We start from the raw sequence: 24,098 nt of genomic DNA, 5'->3' as shown, positions 1-24,098 counted from the left end.
TCTCTCTCTCTCTCTCTCTCTCTCCTTGTATCTCAATTTTAGGTCAGGGATAACATCACCTCCTGGCCAAATGTATAAAATACTCAGAAAATGAAACGACACCAGTAAACACTAGAAACCAAGTATAACAGTATCAGTACGGAAACACCCTGCCGACCAGTCTGAGTGATTAAAATCTGTACAACATCACTCAGGTCCTTCCTCCTGGGGTCAGGGCACTCCTTTATGCCACTCCCCAGAATCTTCACATAATAAGTCCTCCCAAATAGCAGAAAGGAGCCTGGTAACACATTCCTCAGAAAAGGCCTGATGAAACAGGCGAGGAGTCAAGAGCTGAGAAAAAGGGGCTTTTGGAAGCTCAACAATCAGCAAATCAGGCAAAACAAAATAAATTAAGCCTGCATATGCCAGTGCCCCAAAATGGTTGCTAACATGGCAAATCATCAACCTGATAAGAGATTAGGGCCAAGAGATTCAAAGTGAGCACTACAGAGTCAATGACTCAGTTAAGGCAGTTTTCCCTGAACACACAATATCACCCTGGTGGGGCCCTGGGCCTCAAGCTGACCCTGATACACACACGTTACACACTAACCTTCTCCAGCTCGTATCTGATGGAGGCGACAGATAGACGGTCCCATACGGACAGCTGTCCACGTGATTTGATGATTTAAGGGGAAAACAACCAAATAGCCCATGCTTAGCAGCAACTCAACCCCCTAGAGATAACTTTAGTTTTCCCAGTCTGATCCAATGTTTTCAGGCAAAAGGATAGAAAATCATATCCTCAGCAAGGCAGGCTTTATCTAGAATGGTAAACTGACAAGAAAAGGCACCAGGAGAAAAGAGGGTGGACTGAGTATTAGGCCCCTCACTCCCAAACATGCTTATACATCCCTTTGTACCAGGCTAGAAAATGGTGGGAGCTGCTTTAACTCTGAGGCATCTTCCTCCCCGGCCCTCTCAATTTGGCTCCTTGCCCTTTCTCCCTATCCACCACTACAATATGTTTTCCCTGGTGGTACAACTCGGTTCCGCCTACCACTCAGCACTCTCCTCCTGTGAACACACATGTGTGGGCTGCAGCCTTTCCAAGCAAGGGGAATGTGGTCATGAAATGTGGGGCCGGGGCAGCAGGGAGTCTGGGTTCAGCTGACTCCTTCCTAGGGGTCTTAACCTCCTCCCCAGTTCTGAACTCAGCCCGCCGGCACTGTCCCCTGGGCAGGAGAGTTCTATTCAGGCCAGCGCTTAGGGCTGCTCCTGACTGGCTGCAAGCTCAACATGCTCCTAGAGAAAGAGCTTCTGGGGCCTCAGGTCCAGAAGCCGAAACCTCAGCTCCTGGGCAGGGGAAGACAACCCAGAAAAAGAGGAAGGGAAAAGAGCTAGTCTCCCATCTTCACAAGATCTGGAAAGGATCTGTTCTAGCAGCACTAATAACTGCCCCCTCTTCTGTGGGCTTCAGGTGCCCCTGTCTAAAATGGTTTCCAGCAGTCTTTCTGCTCCCACTAGCCTATGCACTAAGGGCCCTTCCAGTGCTGACATTCTATGCTCCAAGATTCTTTGGCTCTCAAATGTTCCAAGGTTTTTCCATATTTGATGGTCTATTCTAAGGGCCCTCCCAGCCCTTTCACTCACTGTCAGCTTCTACAATGCCACCTCAGCTGGCTGCTTGCCCCCCAACCCTCCAGGGAAAAGGATATCTGCCGTCCATGTTTATCCACCGACAAAGGGCGCCTGTGAGGAGACCCAAGGCGGTTGCGTTCCCGATATACTCTGTCCACTAGACCATGATGCCGAGTTGTCCGGCTGGTATCCAGGCCTGATGACTGAAAAGGCGTCTGGGGAAGGAGGGAAGAGGAAACAGAGAAAGAGAAACCCATACAACAGTTACCAGCTGCAGAAGCCAGAGAGGAGCGAGCCTCCCTCCACCCTGTTTAGTGAAATGAGGGAATTCAATTTTCCCTCACAGTTCCCTTTCTTACCCCCACCCCTACCCTGACCCTCTAAAAGCTATGTCCAGCTTCCTTTGGTCTGGATCAAATTCAGGAGATACCCAAAGGGCCCTTGAGCAGAATGCATCCCCAAGCAGAAAGAGGGAAACAGATGAGGCTCGGTCTGCTTCCACATCCATCATTTCTTCAACCCTTTAAGGCCCTCAAACTCTTTGAAGAGACTTGAAACAATAGAAATAGAAGAAACAGAAAGTTGCCCAGGAATCTGCTAAGAGCTGGTACACGGAAAAGGGTGGGAAAATAAGGTAGGGCAGGGCAAGGCAGGGCAGGGCAGGGCACGGCTGGGCTGGGTTTGACCATGTGCAGGAAGCATGCACGGGGCAGCGGTGCATCTAGATGGAGTATCCAGATGGAGCCAGTTGTAGAGTGCTACCCTAGAATTGACAGCAAGAAGGGCAAAGAGAAATGCAAACAGGGCCCAAATGGCTTCAACACCTTCTGCCACAGTAACTCCTTGGTGGGTCACTCTCCCTTTTTCTGGGATCTCTCTCTGGCCCCAACTTCTCCCTCCTTTCTCCTCTTCCCTCCCCACCCATAACCATGGTATTCTCAAGACCCAGAAAAAGCACAAAGTTCTTTGTGCTGTGAGTGATCAGCTGGTATATGTAGCTCCCAGGCTCTGGGTGAAGTCCAAGGCTCTTCGGAGGAAGTTCAAGGCCTAACTTCCTAAACTCTATATTTTGCTGACATTTTTCTTCTTGAATCTAGAAAATACCTTTGTTTCAATTCAGCTGGGCTTAAGAGTTGCCCCTCAATCTCTGTCCCCAGTGCCTGATTTATTTTTTTTTTCCTCCAGTGTCCTACTTCTAATGGGCCAAGGTTAGATGGTCTCGGCCATCTGAACCCCTAAGGTCTTCCCCCAAGGCTGGGGTCCTGGTAACTGGCCACAGTCTCCCAGTCCAGTGAGTTTTTCCAAGTTTGGACCCATGATTTTCTGATGCCTCTCCTGGTCACTGTCATAACACCTAGCCAAGGGACATGAGTACACAGTGGCCTCTGCTTCCTCTACAACTGCCCCTTCTATCAGGTGACATGATATGTACTTCTTCCCTCTTGCCATGCCAAGAAAGGACCTCAGAGGAGGCCCTGGTCTCCACCAGAAGGTCTGGAAATCCTAAATGTGCTACTTTCATTGGAAGCCTGGATAAGACAAATCTATTCTCTTCCACCATCTCACTTGACTTCAGGCTCTATGTGCTTTTTCAAAACTGTAGGCAAAAATCAACTTCGATAATAAAACGCTGCTCTCGCTTTGTAACAGTGATTTAGATTTCTGTTCTCCATCACAAATGAAGGCTTTTGTTCTCTGCAGACCTGATCTTTTTACATTCAGCCAATTCTGACTCTCCTTCTGCTCTACCATCCCTCCTAACACACCTCTTCTGTACTTTTAATAAAGCAGAACCCCAAAAGAACACTCCCTCCCATCTTGTTTACATTTCTGTCTGTAATGCAGCACCATGAACAATCTGGGAGCAGTTGGAATGTCTATGTGCTGTGCACCCCCCCCCCCCCAAACCCCCTACCCTGCCTCTATAGAGAAAATTCCCAGCTGTCTTCTAGGGGCTCCTTAAGGATCAGCATTCTCTGGTTTGACTCGTAAGGTCAGAATCCAGGACACTTTTCACCAAGAGTTCATGGCAAACTAGATTACAAGAGTCCCAGTTTCCTATAAATGAAAACCACTCATTCAAACCTCGGCACAGGAGGAGCAAATATGGGAGGAAGCCTCAGGGAGAAGAGGGAAGTGGTGACTGTCGCCCTGTGACTGCTGCTCTATTCTTCCCAGGTTAACTAGAAGAGATTTAGTTCTTCCCCAAGATTTTTTTTAAAGAAAAACATGCCAACATGGTGCACATGCTTTGATGTTGTCTGATTAAACCATGGGCAGAAAGAGCTGCTGCTGTCCATCAAGGAAGCAGGAGGGTGGGATAGACTACAATTGGGTCCAAAGAGTCTATCGACTAAACAATATGCATTTTTCAAAATTGGGATGCGGAGCAAATTCATTTTCATTTGACAGACCAGAACAACTCTTTGAGAGCTGTAAGGGTGCGTCAACCGAACAGGGCGCATACCAAGAGAGAGAGAACAGGGAGTGTCCAAATACGTATCTGCTCAGGGAATCTCAAGCCAGTCCCAAATACGTATTGGCACCAGCCTCAATACACGTTTACCAAAGAGACAGGAGCTGCTCCCAAGGTCTCTCCAAGAATTCCGCTGCGCTGCAAATGCAAAGAACCGAAACATTCAGAGATTCTACTCATCCACCCACCTCCCCACTGTGGGCTCACCCACGGATCCGTGCCCCTGCCCCTGCCCCTCTCCACCCACTAATCACTTTTCCCAACCCCTCTGGCTATGGCTCACAAGGGGAAGGCATGAGAACCATGTGGTGCCATGGATGTCCCAGCAGAAAGCCTCAACCTGAGGTTTCTGGACAGCCAGTAGTTTCACAAAAATGCTTGCTCTGTCAGGGTATGAAATGGTGACCAGCAAGAACACTAAGATGAATAGTAAAAGTCAGAAAGGAAATTTGCTGGGGTAAGGGACAGGTAGAGGGGAGGGGAAATCAAGAAAGACCATTGTAAGGAGACTTACATGATTTAACTCAAATGCATACAGTAGAGTGATAACATAGACATCCATAAGTAAATGATTATGCACATGAAGTTACCTGGGGGTGAAGAATGAGGGGACAGGTCCCTTGGAGCTGGAGCAAGAGCTCCTCATGGGAAAAAGGCTGAGAGTTCCTGAGCTGAGCCCCCTGGGCAGCCTTCTGCTTAGCCTGTTACTATGGATTGCTAAGTCTGAAGACCCAAAGACCTAGGCTGTATATGTTGAAACCATTTTTCAGCAATGGGAAAGGTATGGCTCATAAAAGGAACAACTTCTTTTCTAATTAGTCATGCCTCTGTCCAAGCACAGCCCCAAATGTTCTCAAACAGGACCCCAGGCCGAGGCCCAGTTTTCACACTGCTCCCCCAACACATACATCACCTCCATCTGCAAGTCAGTAAAAGAAGGAATGAGTGAGACCCAGGTTGCTGGATCTGAAAACAGGCTTTTCCTTTGTTTTGGTGAGTGGAATTTGTCTTTAATTATCTATAACACAGACAGTAAGGTGCTAGAACATGCTCTGTAGAATAATTTGTTAGGGCAATGACATCTTAGTAACAAGAGACTTCACTGGAGGGATCTGCCAAGAAATATTTGCAGAGAAGTGGGGTCAGGCTGCTGTGTTTTTCTTCTGAGAATTACAGGGCTTGTGGATTAGTCAAGAAAGAAGAAGCCAAGTTCCAAAGTCCCCAAACAGTTACTGCTGCTGGTAGAAACTGACCAACAGGTGTAGTGGCTGCTGAGACACTCTTGTTCAAATGGTGTTCTCACCATGGATTCTGTTGACAGGGGAAAGACCCAAGGAGGATCCAGGGAGTCTCAGCCAGAGCAGAGACAGCCTCTGCCTGGCTGCACTCTGTTTCCTCCTGTTCCCCAAGGAAGAGGGCCCTAGCAATCATCTGGAGACTCCTGAAGCCTAAAGTGTCTCTTAGAGCACACCAGTTTTTGATTCAGACACACAACAGATTTGCACTGCTCACCACACAGCAGCCAACCTGGGTTACGGAGGCTATCAATGGGCAGAGGGTTGACTTTTCCAGTCCCTGGGTGGAGAGGAGTTGAGGGCAGAGGTTAACTCCCTTAAAAAGCAGAAGCAGGAAAGGATACTCACCTGGAAGGGCAAGTCCATGGAGCTGCTCCCAATCTGATTCACATTGGGCAGGGACCCTCCATAGTACTGGCCTCGGCTCTGTCCCAGCTGTAGATACTGTGTTTTCTGTAACTGTAACTAAAAGGAAGAAACATACTGCAGCTGCAACAAACAGGGAAAGGACTCAAGTCCCTAAACACACCCCAAATAAAATGCAAGATTAAAAAAGAAGTCAGCTTAACCTGACTGGAAAGGCCATTTTAAAAAAAGGCATGCTACAACTAAGGGGTAGCATCCTTCGAAGAGAAGAAAAGGGGGAGGCAACTGGGTTCTAATCCTGGCCCCTTCACTGATTCATTGTAGGCTGCTGACCTCCTTTGTGAGGCTCAGTCTCTTCATTTGTAAAAAGGGGGCTGGATAAGATGGTCTCCAAAGTCCCAGCCATTCTTCAGTTTGTCTTCCAAGGCCCCTCCATCTCTGATGCTCATTATAAACTCAAAGGCCCAATCTGACATCTTATGTTCTGTCTACTAAGTTCCCTGATGGTTCTTACATTCTATGAGTCTAATACAACAGGTTCAATTATTGAATTGATTATTTACACAATGATAAATATGGGGTGCAAGCAAGGGAGACATTCCTGAGATCCTTTAGTCTAAACTGACATAGCATAGCTTTGCAGTTCCTCCTGAGACTACTTCAATTTCGATCCCAGCTACAGCTGTCACACCCAACAAAATGGTGCTTTCTTTCATCATGTTGCAGAAAACTAACGCAAAGTTTAGAAGCAAGCTGAGGACAGAGGTAACGACTGTTAGTCCCAGGCAGGACAGAAAATGCCAAGGGTCAGACCCCCATATGTACACCACTTTGTAAAAGGATGGCCCCCTTTACATAATGTGGATATTTTTGAATGGATGCAAGATGCAACCAAGCTAAGAAGCATATTACAAAGAAGGCCCTTCAGTCAAGGCAAAATCTCTTTAATGACAATCTAAATCAAGCTTCCCTGATGGAAACCCAGAGGCAGAGGAGATATTTTGCTTTGAAAGCACTGTACATCTCTTAAAAAACACACACACACAAACCTGTGTCCTGTGAACATGTCGATGCAGATTAGTGTACATTAGTCAGATCAAAAGATGTATTTCTAAGGAAATCTCTCCGCCCCATCTAACCATTTCCCCACCCCTCCATTCAATAAGGAATGAACTCTTTGCTTGTTTTCCATCTCTCTCACTTGTTTTTAGGTCACATTGATTCTTCTTGAACCCAAAGAACATCACACCCTTCCCTTGCTCTCCTTTCAGTCAGGCTCCTCATTGCTCAGCCATCATGGCCCTCCCTGCCAGTTTGGAGATGATGCTTCCCAGTCACTCGGCTTAGAGCACCTCAGAGATTGCCTTTCCATGAGGATCTACCCAAGGAACGTGGCTGCATGGCTATTGAAGTACCTTAGAATCCCAGAACTTCATCATGAAGGATGTCTAGTCAAAGCCCCACCTTCAGCCGGAATGTCCCCCTACAGCCCATGACAATGATGAAGCTTCTATCTTAGCATTTCTAACGGTAGGTCATTCACTACCTATGGAGGCAATCCCTTCCATTACAGGGCTGTAATGTAATTAGAAGTTCCTCCTAACATTAAGCCCCAATCTGCCTCTCTGTCCCTGCTCTTCACTGACTTAGTAGCCCAAGCTAAATCCTTCTTCTAAATGACAGACCTTCAGGTATTTGAAGACAGGGATCACATTCTTTCTGCCTACTCCCCAAGTTTTCTTTTCCAACCTAAGCATCCACTCAATTGTTCTTTCTATGTTTTTAGTAACTTATGGATGGGTGGTCATTCTGGTCACTCCCCTGCTCATCAGAAGCGAAAGGGTTCTTTCCTTCTTTTGTTTTATTTTTCTTTTTTAACTTCCTCAGCTTCCAGCAGGGCACTCAGAGATGGGTAGTGATCGGTCTTTTATAGTCGGAACGTTCAATTCTTGGACACTATGCAGATTTGGTTGCTAAGGTACAACACTGTGTATATCAACAAAACTGTCTCAATTTCCCTCACAAACAGATGCTGCCAGTGCACTGTGTGCAGCCTCAGGCTGCTCACAAACAAGGCTCCAGAGCAATCTCCTTTAAAAACGAGGCATCTCAATCGCTAGCAGCCTGCATTGACCCAACTCCACCAAACCTCTCTTGCTGACTCCCTTAAGGACTTGGGGGCCATCACGGGCAGAAAGTGGGCCTTCTTGAAGCTCCGCTACCAACTGTAAGCACGGGATCTGAATTACACCAGGATGTCTGCAAAGTGCCGACCACTCTCGTGAGGCAGGCAGTACAAGGATTATTATCACAACTTTATGATGAGGAAACAGAGGCTTGCTGGTGATCACAAAGCTACAAAGTGTTTGAGGGAGTAGATGAATCATATCAATATCAACAATCTTACTATAAATAAAACCAGAAGATATGAGGAAGTTGAAGATATACGGAAGGATGGTTCCCCTTGGAAAGGTTAAATAAAGGAGCTGGCAGAGCTGTTTTTATTGTGATCACAGATAACCAGATATATAATTTCTTTTTTTTTTTTTAAAGCAATTGGGGCTAAGCAACTTGCTCAAGGTTACACGGCCAGGTGTCCCTGGGTGGGTGCCAAGCGTCCGAGCCTGGGATTCGATCCCCAGGTCATCCCGACACTGGAGCCGGTGCTCTTACTCGCTGTGCTACCCGGCTGCCCCCAGATATATAATTTCTTAGCCTATTTGGTCATCTTATATTGCTGTGCTCATGGGTAATATAAGAAAAAGGCCGCCAACACTACTACAACCACTATCACCACTACCATCACCATGCTGCTTATGTATCAAGAGGAGAGTTGCAGAAGATAAAAAGGTAGAAAAATTCTAGGAAGAACTCTAAAAGGCTCTCCAAATTATATTAACATATATTTTAATATTCAGTGATTTTCATGCAAAGGTGGGCATGGAAAGGACAATAAAAAAGTCAGAAAATGTGAAAGAAGTCAAAGAACTTTAACCTATAAGAAGCCTTACACATATATCAAGAATATTTTCTTCAGAGGGAGATGGGAAATTGGGAAAGAATTTTTACAACCTATGTCTCTGATAAAGGACTCATTTCTAAAATATACATAGAACTGAGTCAAATCTATAAGAATGCAAGTCATTCCCCAATTGATAAATGGTCAAAGGATATGAACAGGCAGTTTTCAGAGAAAGAAATTAAAGATATCTATAAGCACATGAAGAAATGCTCTAAATCACTATTGATTAGAAAAATGCAAATCAAAACAACTCTAAGGTACCACATCTTACCAGTCAGATTGGCTAAGATGACAAAACAGGAAAATGACAAATGCTGGAGAGGATGTGGGCAAATTGGAACACTAATGCTTTGCTGGTGGAGTTGTGAACTGATCCAACCTTTCTGGAGAGCAATCTGGAATTATGCCCAAAGGGCTATAAATAATTTCACACCCTTTGACCCAGCAGTACCACTTCTAGGGTTGTATCCCAAAGAGATCATAGAAGTGGGAGATAGACCCATATGTATGAAAATATTTATAGCAGCTCTTTTTGTGGTAGCAAAGAATTGGAAATTAAGGGGGTGCCCATCAATTGGGGAATGGCTGAACAAGTTGTGGTATATGCATGTTATGGAATACTATTGTGCTATAAGAAACGAGGAGCAGATGGACTTCATATTTACCTGGAGAGGCTTATATGAACTGATGCTGAGTGAGAAGAGTAGAACCAGGAGAAATTTGTACACAATTACAGACACAACATATATGTGATGACCAACTTTGATAGACTGGACTCTTCTCAGCAATGCAGTGATATAAATCAATCCCAAAAGACTCATGATGGAGAGAGATGTCTACATGCAGAGAAAGAACTAGAAAGAACTAAGTTTGTATCCAGATTGAAGCAAACTACCTGATCTTTTTCATTTTCTTGTTTGGTTTTATTTCCTCTTTACCATTTTTTCATTCCATCTGATACAATCCATCTTTATAACCTGACTAATGTATAATGTGAAAGTATTTACAGATCCTATACTTGACTGTATGCTGCCATGGGGAGGGAGGGAGGGGAAGGAGGGGACAGAATGTGAAACTCAAGGAATTGTGGAATTGAATCTTGTAACTAAAAGTAAACAAACAAATTAATAAAAAAAATTAAAAATAATAAAAAAATTTTTTCAAAAAGAGAAACAAGAGGCATTAGACATATAGCAAACAGCAAATAATACCATCACAAAATCTATCTTTTTTTTTTTAAACAATTGGGATTAAGTAACTTGCCCGAGGTTACACGGCCAGTGTGTGTGTGTGTGTGTGTGTGTGTGTGCGCGCGCACACACGCGCGCGCATGTTAAGTATCTGAGGCAGGAACCGATCCCAAGTCCTCCCCAGGTCCTCCCGACTCCAGGGCCAGCGCTCTTATTCACTGTGCCACCTGGCCTCCCCTACACAGAATATGTCTTTAAAGGACAAGAAATGGCTGGTTACTGATAAGAAGAGTGATTTCTGGTTCAGCTGTATGTATATGGTCAAACCATCAACTTGTTAGAGAAAAAAACCAAAATCAATACCAAATTAGAAAAATAAAAAAAGAGAAGATGTCATGTGAAAACAAAACAGTGCTAGCCTTCTTGGCAAGATGGCTGCCTAAACAAGGAGGCAGACCGCAAGTTCCCACATACCTACCACAACAAAACCCTGAAATTTGCAGCAGGATGAATAATGATCAAGAAATCCAAAGAAAATCTACAGTAAGTGACTTCTTCCACTCTTGAACTGCACAAAAGTCAACCCAAAGTTCACAGGCAACAGGAAATAGGATCACCAGCAAAGACAGCAATGCATTAGGCAACCAAGTCTGTAGTGTCCCAGAATGACCATATGAGCCAGAAACACATATAGCCTTCAGAGTTCTGTGTTCAGAGACAACAAGAGGAGAAGGACTCCCAGAGAAAGCCCCAGGGTGTTCAGAAAGCTCCATATAGTCAAAAAGCTCAAGGGTGGGGGTTTGGAAGCCCCATGTAGCAACAAATACATGATCCAATGCTCAGATCAGGACACCTCAGATCAAGAGCTAGCACTCTGTCTTTTTTTTTCTCTACTTAACAGTATCTCTTTTTTACATGTAAAGATAGTTTTCAACATTCCTTTTTATAAGATTTTGAGTTTCAAAGTTTTCTCCCTCCTTCCCCTCTCCCCTTCCCAAGACAACAAGCTTATCTGATACAGGTTATACATGTACAATCATGTTAAACATATTTCCACATTAGTCATGTTGTTAAAGAAGAATCAGAACAAAAGGGGAAAACCACAAGAAACAAAAAAACAAAAATAATATGCTTCAATCTACATTCAGACTCCACAGTTCTTTCTCCAGATGTGAACAGCATTTTCCATCATGAGTCTTTTGGAATTGTCTTAGATCATTGTATTACTGAGAAGAGCTATGTCTATCAAAGTCAGTTATCACACAAGGTTGCTGTTACTGTGTATAATGTTCTGGTTCTGCTCACTTCACTCAGCATCAGTTCACTTAAGTCTTTCCACGTTTTTCTGAAATCTGCCTGCTCATCATTTCTTATAGCACAAAAGTATTCCATCACATTCATATAACACAGCTTGTTCAGCCATTCTCTAATTGATGGGCATCCCCTCGATTTCCAATTTTGTTCGTAACATTCTGTCTTGAGAGAAACCTGAAGATAGAGGTATCTGAACTTCCATGAGAGTCTAACCCTAGGGAGACAAAGATCAGCACCAAAAGCCCAAGTGAGCCAGGACAAAACAGAGTACAGACAGCCATCCTTCTCATAGTGTAGCATAAGGTAGAACCTGGCACTGGCACAAGGCTCCAATTCAAAAAATAAAGCTGGAGAGACAAGTAAACCAAAGACAAACCAGTATAAAAATTATTGTAGGTCTAGGGGACCCTCAAAAGAAGGAAGAGGATAATTCCAAAACAATATTAAGCAGAGACTTAAAAGGAAAAATGGATTTTCTGTAAGGACTACATGAATATCATCTAGAAGAAATGAAGCAAGATATTAAAAAATGAAATAAAAAGCTCTAAGGAACTGGAAGAACTGATATCAGGAATCTTACATTTTCTTCTTTTTTTTCCCAAAAATATTTTGATTTTGACTTAATGACTTCCTCTTTCACAGAACCACTGATTTCTGTTTGGTAAATTCTAACTTGTAATAATCCTTATTTAGAGATTCCATTACTTGGGTAAAGTTTACCACTTTCTCTTCAAAGTTACTTATTTTTCCCATCCCTTCATTGTCATACCTTGTCTGAAACCAAATGCAGAGCTACTCATCCCTAACTCCCCCCCTTATTCATCAGACTTGGCTCTCAATGGCTTCTGGTGCCATCAAAAGATGAAGAAAAGGGGGGCGGAGCCAAGATGGTGGAGTAGAAGCACGACCTTCCCGCAGCTCCAGCTTCCACCTTCCCCAATCCATGTCAAAAGGAGACTCTAAACAAACTTTGGAGCTGCAGAACCCACAAAATGACACAGAGAAGCTAACCTCCAGCTGATGACAGCCCAGCAGGAATCCAGGGCAGCGCTCTGGAAGCCAAGCCCAGCACCACGCAGAGGCTTTAGCCCCAGGGCGGGCCTGACCAGGCGCAGCCAGAGGGACTCTAGAACAGCAGCAGCGGTGGCAGTTTCCAGATTTATCAACACATAGATGCGAAGGACAAGGTGAGAGGCCAGTGCAGTCTGGACTTTGTGAACAGTAAGTGGGAGTGCATGGCTTTTATCCAAGCCGCTGAGACACCAGCACAGCCAGCCAGCACCACGTGGCGGCTTCAGCTCCTGGCCTGCAGAGTGTAGGGGGACCAAGCACCAGTCTGAGGGGTAATCACTCTTGCTTTAACCTGCTTGGATCTGGATTGCAGTCTAGGGTGGAGGTCCTGGGGTGTGTGACCAGCTTGCCAGAGCATGTGAGACCTCAGAGAGGGCACCCATCTAATACCTCTGGCAGCTGAGAAAACCCCAGCATTTGGGACAAAAGCTCCCCTGTCTGGTGGCAGAGTCCTACTGTGGCAAAAAAGCCCAAAAATCAAGTAATTGAGTGGCAAAATGAGCAGGCAAAAGAAACAAAGCAGACAGAAGATTTCAACATTACGCTCCTATTTTGGGGACAAGAAGGAGCAAGGCATGGAACAGGAGGAAAACAGTGAAGTCAGAACTCCTGCACCAAAAGCTTCAAAGGAAAATACGAGCTGGTTACAGGCCATAGAGGACCTTAAGAAACAGATAAGAGAAGTGAAGGAAAAATTGGGAAGAGAAATGAGAACAATGCAAGAAAATTATGAAATGAGAGTCAACAGCCTAACTGAGGAAAATAATACCTTAAAAAACAGACTGACTCAATGGCAAAGGGGGCTCAAAAAGGCAATGAGGAGAAGAATGCCTTAAAAAGCCGAATTTGCCAGATGGAAAAAGAATATCAAAAGTTCAATGAGGAGAATCATTGCTTCAGAATTAGACTGGAGCAAATGGAAGCTAATGACTTTATGAGAAATCAAGATGCTGTTAAACAGATCCAAACAAATGAAAGAATAGAGGAAAATAGATCCAGGAGAGATAATTTAAAAATTATTGGACTACCTGAAAGCCATGACCAAAGTAAGAACCTAGAAAGCATCCTCCAGGAAGTTCTCAAAGAAAACTGCCCTGATGTTTTAGAACTGGAGGGCAAAATAGAGGTTGAAAGAATCCACCAATTACCTCCTGAAAAAGATCCTAAAAAGAAAACTCCTAGGAATATTATAGCCAGGTTCCGAAATTCCCAGATTAAGGAGAGAATATTACAAGCAGACAGGAAGAAACAATTTGAATATTGTGGAAACACAATCAGGATAACCCAGGATCTGGCAGCTTCTACACTGAGGGATCAAAGGGCTTAGAATGTGATATTCCAGAGGTCAAGGGAGCTGGGATTAAAACCAAGAGTCACCTACCCAGCAAAACTGAGTATCATGTTTCAGGGGAAAATATGGTCATTCAGTGGAAGAGAGGACTTTCAAGCATTCTTGCTGAAAAAAACAGAGTTGAATAGAAAATTTGACATTCATATACAAGAAGCAAGAGAAGCATGAGAAGGTAAACAGGGAAAAGAAATCATAAGGAACTTATCCAAGTTGAACTATTAATATTCCTACATAGAAAAAAAAATAATTGTAATTTATGAAACTTTTCTCAGTAGTTGAAGGGATTAGAAATATATATATATGTCTATATATGAGGGTATATGGGCATATGAATACATATGTGAATGTGTGTATATATGTTTACAGGTATACATAGATAGAGGGCACAGGACCAATTTAACAGGAAGGGATGATACTTAAAAGGTGAAATTAAGAGGTGAGAGGAATATAATGAGAGGAGATGGGGAGAGACAGAATGGGGTAAACTATCTCATATGAAGAGGCAATGGAAAATGGTTACAACGGAAGGGAAGAATAGGAAGGCAAAAGGGAAGGGGTCAACCTCATTCCCATTGAATCTGGCTTGAGGAGGGAGTGAAATACACACTAAATAGGGTATCTCACCCTCCAGGAGAATAGGGGGGGAAGGGGATGAGAGGGGGAATGATGGAAGAGAGGGCAGGCTGGGGGGGAGGGAAGTTGGAAGCACCCACTTTTGAAAAGGGACGGGATCAGGGTGGAGAGTGGAGCGGGTGGGAGGTGGGATGGGAGGGAGGGAAGTGTAGTCAGTCTTTTACAATATATCTACTATGTTGTTGTTTTGCATTAGCCACACATGTACAACCTATACTGAACTGCTTGTCTTCCCAGTGGGGATGGGTGACGGGGAAGGAAGGGAATGAATCTGGAATTGAAAGTTTTAAAATCAAATATTCAAATATATATGTACATATATATGTGTGTGTATATATATATATATGCTATTATTAATACCATCTTACATGTAATTGGGAAAGAAGATATACAGGCACTGAGGCATAGAGATCCACTGGAAAATTCGAAAGGGGTATGGGAGAAAATATGGGAGAGAGCAGATTGGAGGAGGGGATATCCTGTGGGACTGCTATTTTGGGGCAGTGGGTGGGGGAAAAGCGGGGAGAAAATTTGTAACTCAAAATCTGGCGGAAATGAATGATGTAAATTTAAGTAAAAAAAAAAAAAAGATGAAGAAAAACCTAATGCCAAAGTGGAAAGAGCAGTGAATCCTAGAGGAAGGACAACAAACCCCAATGATTCCTTATAACCTCCAGGATCAAATACAAAGTCTTCTGTTTCACTCTGAAAGCCCTATAAATTAAGGGCTGGCCCCTGCCTACCTTTCCTATCTTCTTATACCTTACTCCCCTCTACATACTCCCTCACTCTGTGACACTGGACTGGTGTCTTTGCCATTACATGAACAAGGCACTCCATCTCCACTCTCCATGTGTTCACTGTCTATTCCCCATGCCTGGAATCCTTCCTCTCATATTCTCTGCTTCCTGGCTTCTCTAGATTTCTTTAAGTCTCAGCTAAAACCCCACTTTCTGTGAGAAGCTTTTCTCCATCCTCCTGAATGCTTGACAAATACTTATTACTTTTAATTGTTTGGGTGACTTTTTCTTTCTTTGTATCCTCATGGTTTAACACAGCTTGACAAATACTTAATACTTTTAATTGTTGGTGACTTGTCTCAAGTTTGGCCTTGTGTGAACTAAAAAGTCCAAAATAAAGATCTACTACTTCTAGCAAAAATATCGAATCTGCCTCTTTTGTGCAAACTCCCAAAGTCCTTCAAAGCATCTGTAATCAACTGGGACATCCCTCTTCTATCACCTCAAGTCTTCTCCAGGTGAAATATTCCTAGTTCTTTCAACTGATTTGTATGTGACATGGTTTAGAGTACCCTCTCAATCTTGAAGGCTGACTTTGGAGGTCATTTGGATTGTTGATTTTCCTCCTAAAAACTGTTATTCAGAACTGAAAACAATATTCCAAATGGGGTCTGTCAGGTCAAAGAGGAAACAATCATACTTCTGGAGTTCAAATGAACAAAACGATGTATCAAGTTAAAATAATGTGCCATCGTGATCAAAACAAGATGCTTTTTTTTTTTTTTTGGTTTTTGGAGGGGGGAGGGCAGGGTAGTTGGGGTTAAGTGACTTGCCCAAGCTCACATGGCTAGTAAGTGTTAAGTGTCTGAGGCCAGATCTGAACTCAGGTCCTCCTGACTCCAAGGCCAGTGCTCTATTCACTGTACCACCTAGCCGCCCCCAAAACAAGCTACTTTTAAACAAAACCAGTAATTATCATCATACCCAAATATCCAAGAATCAGGGATCACAATATTTGAAAAACATTAACATTAATCTCAGGATGAAATGATACCCTTTTAAAAACACTTCAGTATTCAAAATCTCATCCTGAGTCATCAGCATTCAGTAATGAATTATTTGACTTAAGTCAGTACTTTTCCTTTACTACTACACCAACCTGGGAAGCAAGACAGACTATAAAAAGCACTAAAATGGAAATCAGAAGACCTGAGTCTTAGCCCTAGCTCGGTCTCTTACATGCTGTATGGCCCTAAGTCTCTGGTTCCTTCCCATAAAATGAAGGCATTAGATCATTTCTGAGGTCATGTCCACCTCTAAACTTATTTGCTATTCTTTTTCACCTGTGACATTCTATAATCTAAAGTCGTTATTCTGCTTTTTTTGTAAATAAATTTTTATCTTTTTTTACATCACCAAAATTTCTCCCAGTATCTCTCTCCTAGAGAATCACCCTAAATAACAAATTATATTTTTCAAGGAAAAAAAAAGAAATCAGTAATCTAAAAAGTCTGAAAATATGTGCAATGTACCATACCCACGGACCTCTCAGCTATGCAAAGGGGAGTGTCCTCTCATATCTCTCTGCTGGGGTAAGTAAGGCTCATTCTTCATAGTTTTCCAGTATTTATTTATGATTGTTTTGTAGGAGGTCTTTTCATTTAACATTGTTGCAACCACAGTTTAAGTCGCTTTCTGTATTTTACTTACTTCACTCTGCATCAAATTCTGTAAATCTTTCCAGTTTCTCTATAGTTATTATATTTGTCTTTTTTTACAGCAGTGGTTTCGAACTCAAATAGAAACCAATCCCTGAAGGCCACATTTTGACTTAGAAAAACACAAATTAATATTATCTGTGTTACACTGTATTTTTTTTATTTTGTTAAATATTTCCCATTAACCTTTAAATCTGGCTCCTGGTGGAGTCTGACACCTCTTGTCTTACAGCACAATAATATTCCATTACATTCACATACCACAATTTGTTTAGCCAATTTGTTTCCTAACTACTGGTTATCTTCTTTGTTCTCAATTCTCTACTATCTCAAAAAGTGTTGTCAAAAAAAATTTTGGTGATTATGGAGCCTTTCTTTTTGTCAATGATCTCCTTAGGGCATATACCTAGCAATGAAATCTTTGGGTCAAAAGGTATAGACATTTAAGTAACTGTATTTGCAAATTTCCAAACTGCATCCCAAAATGGTTCAACCAACTCATGACTTCACTAACAATGCATTAGTGTGGCCTGTCTGACATCCTTTGTAAGGACCCCTCTAGCTCTAACATTCTATAGTCTATATTTTATGTTCTGAGATCTTTCTCAGCTCTGACAATCTATGTTGCAAAGCTTTCTCCAATTCTAACATTTTGTGTTCTATGAAGGGACCTTAAACATTCTAGTTCTAAAGTTATTTCCAGTTCAAATTAATTCAATTCAACAAGCAATTCATTACATATATACTTACTACATGTGTCACTTTGTTAGGTGCTTGGGATACAAAGACAAAAATGAAAAATCATCCCTGCCTTCAAGAATTCACAAGAGATACAACATGTTAACAGGCAAGTCCATACAAAATAATCTGAGGAGAGGGTTGGGTCCTAATCTTCTATGCTCCTCTAACTCCAATCTTTTATGTTTTACAGTCCTTTCCAACTCTAATATTCTCTATCTTAAAGTCCCTCTCAACTCCGATGTCCTATGTTCTAAGTTCCCTTCCAGCTCTGACATTCTATGCTTTAAGGTCCCTCCTAGCTCTGACCTTTTTTCAAAAGTTCCTTCCAGCTCTGATATCTTATGTTCAAAGGTGCCTTACAGCTCTATTATTCCACTGTTCTAAGAGTCCTCCCAGTTGACATTCTGTGTTCTAAGGCTCTTTCCAGCTCTGTAAAGTTTATAACCTATGGTTCTCCTTCAGACATTGATGTTCATAATTTACATGGTTCCTTCTCCCTCCCCCCAAGTCCCTCTGTGCTCTCAGGTCCCTTCCAGCTCAGACATCCTATGTTTTAAAGTCCCTTCCAGCTGGGATGTTTTGTTTTTGAGATTCCTTCCAGGTCTAAAAACTCTGTGGTATTATGATTTGCAGAAGCATTTTGCATAGCTTAGCTCCTCCTAACATTTCCACTCATGAATTATCCTGGGGGTTTTTCTCTGCATGAAGGTATTAAAAGAGCATTTCCACCTGGCCATTACAAGTTCATCACTTCATTCCCCTCCCAGGCCTATTCTTGACCTTCTGGACTTCAAAATCATACCCCTCCTGCTGTCTCATCCTGGAACTTTCCTCAGCACCCTGGATTATGTTACCATCCTCACAGCCTGCTCGCCATGGAATATCCCTTCTCAAGGCCTACCCGTCTTCTCCCATTGCTGAGTTCCTTCTTGAGTCTCCATTTTGTAAAGGGTCCAGGGTTGGGCTGCCTTCATGCCACTCCTGGCCCTGTTCCTGACCTTCTAGACTTCAAAATCCTGCCTCCTCACTGGGTCCCTTGAGTCTCACACCCCCATACCCCAAGCCCTATCTTTTCTGCTCCCTTTCATGTTACTGTCTCCCACTAGAATAGCAGTTCCTTGAGGGCAGGGACTGGCTTTCTTTTAGTCTGCTTTTTTAACACTGGCATTTAGCTCAGTGCCCAGCACACAGTAAACACTTAATACTTCCTTCCTTTCCTCCTTCTTCCTTCCCTTCCAAACACATTTCCCTGACTCAGTCAGAGCCTGCTCTGACCTAAATTATTAAGTCTAGCTTGGCAGCATTATCTATCTGCTCTTCTTCATTCCACTCTGTATGACTTTGTATGGATTGTTGTTGGCATTTGTCCCCTTCATTCTCAAAAAGTACCATCACATCACTGAAGTGACGCCATGACTTGCAAGTGAATTGGATTTTAAAAAAGGAGGGCTATGCAAAGACACCAGACTCACTTTCTCCTCCTAAGACATTTGGGTCCAGTGGCAAGATATAGATCAGAAGGACTGGAGATGGCCCCCACTTTGTATGGAGGATGTCATTTAAATGGTCAGTAGCCAATGCAGTTCAAGACTTTGTTCCACTATATTGACTGCCATGATCTTGTGTCCTAGCAGAAAACTGGGTATTCAATCAAGAACTAATGGAATTGGTTTCCTATTTCAAACTCTAAAATGATCACCCCAAGCATCTGGACTCTGGGGTCAAAGGTTATACAGAAGGGGGAGAGAAAGACATTGCCAAGCTGTCCTATAATTTAAAAAAAAAAAAAGCTATCCTTGGACATCTCCAATAAGGGAAAAGAAAAACCACAGATTCATACTCAAACACTGGCAGAATCAGAGGATTATCTCCCTAGTGGGGTAACTGGCTAAAAGGTCAATACCATGCCACTACCAGGGAGCCAAGCAGAAAGTAATGAACATATCATTAAACTGCCCATGCAATACTTCCAATTCATTATTTAACACAGTGCTTGGCTGGCTAAATAGCAAGTGCTTAAGAAATGCTTTTTCTTTCACCTATCCATCTATTCATTTCAGAAAGTCTTATTTTAATTTAAAGAATTACAAACACACACACAGGAATTACAGGACCTCAGAGCTGGGAGGAACTTCAGAACAGAGGAAATGTACCCTGGAACACAACAACTGTGAAGAAAGTTCAAGCTGGAAGGAAACTTAGGGAAAAAAAAAAAACTGAACACAACTCCTTGATTTTAGAGATGAGGACACTGAGAAGAAGCAAAGAGGAAAAGCTATTTACCTAGAATCACACAAGTTAGTGGTAGAATTGGAGCTGACACCCAGGAGTCTGACTCCCAGGGCAGGGCAGCACAAGGTAGCAGTGAGCACTCTCAGCTTACAATCAGAGGACTGGTAAGTAAATCCCAGCCCTGCCACTTATTACTGTGTCACTTGTGACTTGGGGTTTCACTTCTCTGGGCCTCAGTTTCCTCACCTATAAATTAAGGGGATCTGAATTGGTTGGCTTTGAAATGTCCTCCAGGAGTGACAGCCCTCCCTAGTAGCTACTTTTCCAACATGTCAGATAACTTTGGTTTCTTCCCAAATAGATAAAATCCAACAAATTCTATCTATCAGGATAGTACACTGCCCTAGAGATCCCAAGGAGTCAGCTGGATTCTCTGAGAGGCTCCAGTCCTCATCTTTCTGAGATGGAATCTTGTTTTTGACACCATGTATGATTATTGTCAAGTCTCTTAACTATTTCCATGGCAACATCAGTTTTGCCTTCTAATGAGATTAAAGTAAATTAATGGCAGGTTTTCTTGATTGCTGAACTCGGCCAACCAAATGTTTGGAACTTTCCTTGCTGAAGCAGTAAAGAGATGTTGCCAATGAAGCCTTCCTTATTAGTCCCCAGGGGAATCACGGATTGACACACAGGGCCTTCTGAGGCTCTCCATCCAGCCCAGGCCTGAAGCAGAGAGATCTTCAACAGCATCCTTGATGGAAGGATGCTGATCTTGGCAGGATGAGGCAGAGAAGTGGGGCTGAAGAACTGACCCTGGAGTTGACTACTCAGAATGGAGATTCCAGAGTGGGATGCAAAGATAGCAGACAAGCATCTAGCTAAGGAAGGGAAGGTGGTGAAGGGAAGAAGGGACAGGAAATGCGACCTCACACTGAACACCTCTGGTGACAGGATGCTCACTAGACAGCCCATTGTACTGGGGGACAGGACATTCTCTTTTTTACTAGTCTACAGTCTGCCTCTCTGTAACATCTACCCATTCGTCCTATTTCTGCCCATGGAAGCAGAGCAGAGTAAGTCCAATACCTAGTCTTTCCTGTAATGAAATGTCACACGCTTCAAGAAAGTGAACATGTACCTTAGCCTACGCTTTCCTCTCCACTAAGTGTCCTATTCATTCTCTGTTCCTTCAAGTGATCTTCAGCGAGCACGGCTTCAAGTCTCTCCATCACTCTGCTCACTTGAGCTTGGCAACGTCCCTCCTTAACTGCTGCCACAAAAAAACCAGAGTGATAAACTAACTTCCGAGATTAAAGTGCTAGAATGTACAGTAGGCCTACCATTTATCTAAGTACATTTCATTTTCTATTGTGAATGATTACATTTACATATACCATCCCCCCTTGTAGACTCTAACTTCTTACGTACATCTTCTATATCTCTATTTTTCTCCATGTCCAGCACAGTGCCTTACCTATAATAAGCCATGAGTAAGCGTTGAATGAATGAATGAATGAAGAAGTTGCTGCCCCCAAAGAGTTGGAGGCCCTAAAGCTAGCAAGGGACAGTTGGGTTTCTTTAGGAGAGTTTTTGACTAACTCACGGTTATATAGAATGAAGTAGGGAAAGCGATCTTGGCAGGATGAGGCAGAGAGGCAGAGGAGTGGGGCTAAAGAACTGCCCCTAGAGTTGACTACTCAGAATGGAGATTCCAGAGTGGGGTGCAAAGACAGCAGACAAGCATCTATCTAAGGAAGGGATGGTGGTGAAGGGAAGAAGGGACAGGAAATGCTAAGCTTAGGAGTTTCCATTTGATTCAGGAGACAAATACGAGTAATTACAGGGTTCTGAGAATGGGATGCACATAGCTGAAGTACCCTAGGAACATGACTTTTTGTTCTGTGTAAAATAGGATAGCAATGTACTTTAGATTCGAGATCTAAATTCTAAACTGTGGCTGTTAATAACTTGCTGTGTGGCCTTCATCAATTAATGAACAAATATTTATTAAGAGACTATACTATCCATATCCTATGTGCCAGGAACTGTGCCAGGAACACGAAAGAAAAACAAAACAATTCCTGACCTTGAGGAGCTTCTTCTATTCCATAGAGGGGAACAATATGAGTATATACAGAATATCAAAAAAGGAGATACGAGGTCATTCAGGCTGGCGCCTGGGGGAAAGGCCTTGTAGCACCTTGGGAAATCAGGACAGGTCCCTTTGAGCCTCCATGCACTCTTGTATAAAGGGGCTGGAGGTGGCAAGGAACAATGACACACAGCTACTATCTCTACTACAGGAGGTTGCAGTGAACAAAGCCCGTTGGACATCCCCACTAGCAAATGGTGAGTTCCGGAAAAGGACTCTTATGGATGGATAAATCGGCCCAGGTCCCATGAGCAGGTTGGGGCTCACGCCAATCAGTAGTGGAACTGGGCCCACAAATAGCTGCTATACTTCTAGTTTATGTGAGCAAGGAGACTCAGCCTCAAAAAAAAATTAAAACTGTCAAGTTGGATGATGTAATTGGACTAGATTTCTAATATCCCTTTAACTCTGATATTCTATGTACTATGGTCCTTTTCAGCTCTCCCTATGTACTAATCCTCCCAGCGCTAATATTCTATGTATTACAGTCCCCTTTCTCTTTTTTTCCACTTTAAAAGAATATTATGATGCCTTCTGCTTTTTTACATCACCCAAACCCTCCCTTGTAACAAAGAAAACATGTACCCCCAAATCTACCAACAAAATGACCATACCTGACAGAGCATGCAATGCCTTACATCCTACAGCTACTTGGTACTCTAATGGGGCATGACTGGTAACAGCAGATTTAGAGTCAGGGAAGAGAGCTAGGTTCCTATCACATGTGTATGAATGTATATACACTCCCAGGAGATTCTTCAAAAGGGAAAACCTAAAAGGAAACTGAACCCAATAGCTCCAGCCTGCCCATGGAGTCCCAGAAACAGAGGCAGCTACAGAAAAAGTATCTGCTTGGCACTGAATCCCTAATAACCCTTATCCAGAGAGTAAGATTCTGGGAACTGAAAGTTTACAGCACTCCTCCTCCTTAGTGGCTAATTACTGCCAAATGCAAACTCAAAATAAAGGTCTTCCTCCTTCAAAGGAAACAGCCACAGCACGTGGGGCCCATGGTCTTAAGCCCCATCATACTTATCAGCTACTATCAACATGGTACTTTATAGATGCTCACTATGATAAGGACAGAGCAGTACTTCTAAGGAGATCTCAGAGATAGGACCCTCTAAAATCAGATGAACACAGGAAGTCAGTTTTCACAAAAGTTGCTGGCTTTGCAGTTTCCATAACTAATTTTTTTTAAATGTATATGATGTTTAGATTTTCTAGCTTTAGAATAGCCTTAGAATAGGTGAGAAATGGTGAATGCCGTCCTAGAGAGATTCTCAGAGACAGGTTACCTATAAATAGGCCTGGATTATAGTTCTGGTTCTGCCACTGATCAGCTGCATGATCCAGGGCAGAGGCGTGGTCTGGATTTCAGTTTCTCTATCCATAAAATAAGTTTATCTCTAAGGTCTTTTATTAGCCCTTACATTCTACAAAATAACAGTAAGTCAGTTAGTTAATGTTCTTTAAAGCACCTACTATGTGCTAGAGTAAGTGCCGGAAATAAAAACAGAAATAAAACACCTGCCTTCAAGAGGCTTACATCCTAATAAGGAAAAGACAACACATAAAAGGATGCTGGAAGGGGAAGGCTGGGAGAGGTTTGGAGAGACAAAAGTACCCATCAGCAGTGGGTTAGAGAGACGGTAGAAAGTCTAGAGCACAGCTTGGAGAAAAGGATCATCACTGCCTCAGAGTAATTCAGATGGAAGGCTCCTGTGAGCTCTCACATTCACTGCTTTAGGATCTTTTTCAGCCTCCATTTTCAGGGTTTTAAGGTCCTCTTTTAGCTCTACCATTCAATGTTTATAGGGAAGGGACCTCAAAGGCCATCTAGGCCAATGCCCCAAGGCTTTGGGAAACAAAATGACTCACCCTAAGTCACACAAACAGAAGAAACCTCAGGGACAGGCCTTGAACCCAAGCTCTGGCTTCAGAGTCAAAATCCTTGGACACTAAAACTCCACCAACCCCTTTTGAGGGTGCCTTCCACTAGAGATATAACACGCATGATTCTGTGGACCTTTGACTCATGCTGTTCCCTAAGCAACATGCAAATTCTCTACCTGTTGAAATCTCACCTATTTTTCCAGACCCCACTCCATTGGCACGTCTTGTGAGAAGCTTTCGCAGACCCTTCGTCCTTTCCCCAGTCCTCTCCCTCA

The 24,098-nt window shown here is 43.0% G+C and overlaps 1 protein-coding gene across 6 annotated transcripts in view; it reads right to left on the bottom strand.

Moving 5' to 3' along the window:
• CRTC1 (CREB regulated transcription coactivator 1) overlaps positions 1-24,098 on the bottom strand; it is a 135,545-nt gene that overhangs the window by 46,878 nt on the left and 64,569 nt on the right. For 4 of the 6 annotated variants that reach the window (XM_069067227.1, XM_069067328.1, XM_069067368.1 and 1 more), the window contains exons 2-5: positions 5,743-5,859; positions 4,190-4,237; positions 1,701-1,838; positions 596-657 (exon numbers count right to left, since the gene is read on the bottom strand). In XM_069067227.1, coding sequence (XP_068923328.1) covers positions 596-657; positions 1,701-1,838; positions 4,190-4,237; positions 5,743-5,859 — 365 coding nt within the window. The remainder of the gene's footprint in view (positions 1-595; positions 658-1,700; positions 1,839-4,189; positions 4,238-5,742; positions 5,860-24,098) is intronic. The other 2 variants (XM_069067302.1, XM_069067403.1) reach the window with 1 other exon arrangement.

Source organism: Petaurus breviceps, unplaced genomic scaffold (genome assembly GCF_028583685.1).
Source record: "Petaurus breviceps papuanus isolate PSGF00001 unplaced genomic scaffold, PetGlider_PUasm1.0 108, whole genome shotgun sequence".
In the NCBI taxonomy this organism is placed as follows: domain Eukaryota; kingdom Metazoa; phylum Chordata; class Mammalia; order Diprotodontia; family Petauridae; genus Petaurus; species Petaurus breviceps.
Note: the sequence above shows the minus strand (reverse complement) of the source record. Positions and strands in the feature narration are given on the sequence as shown.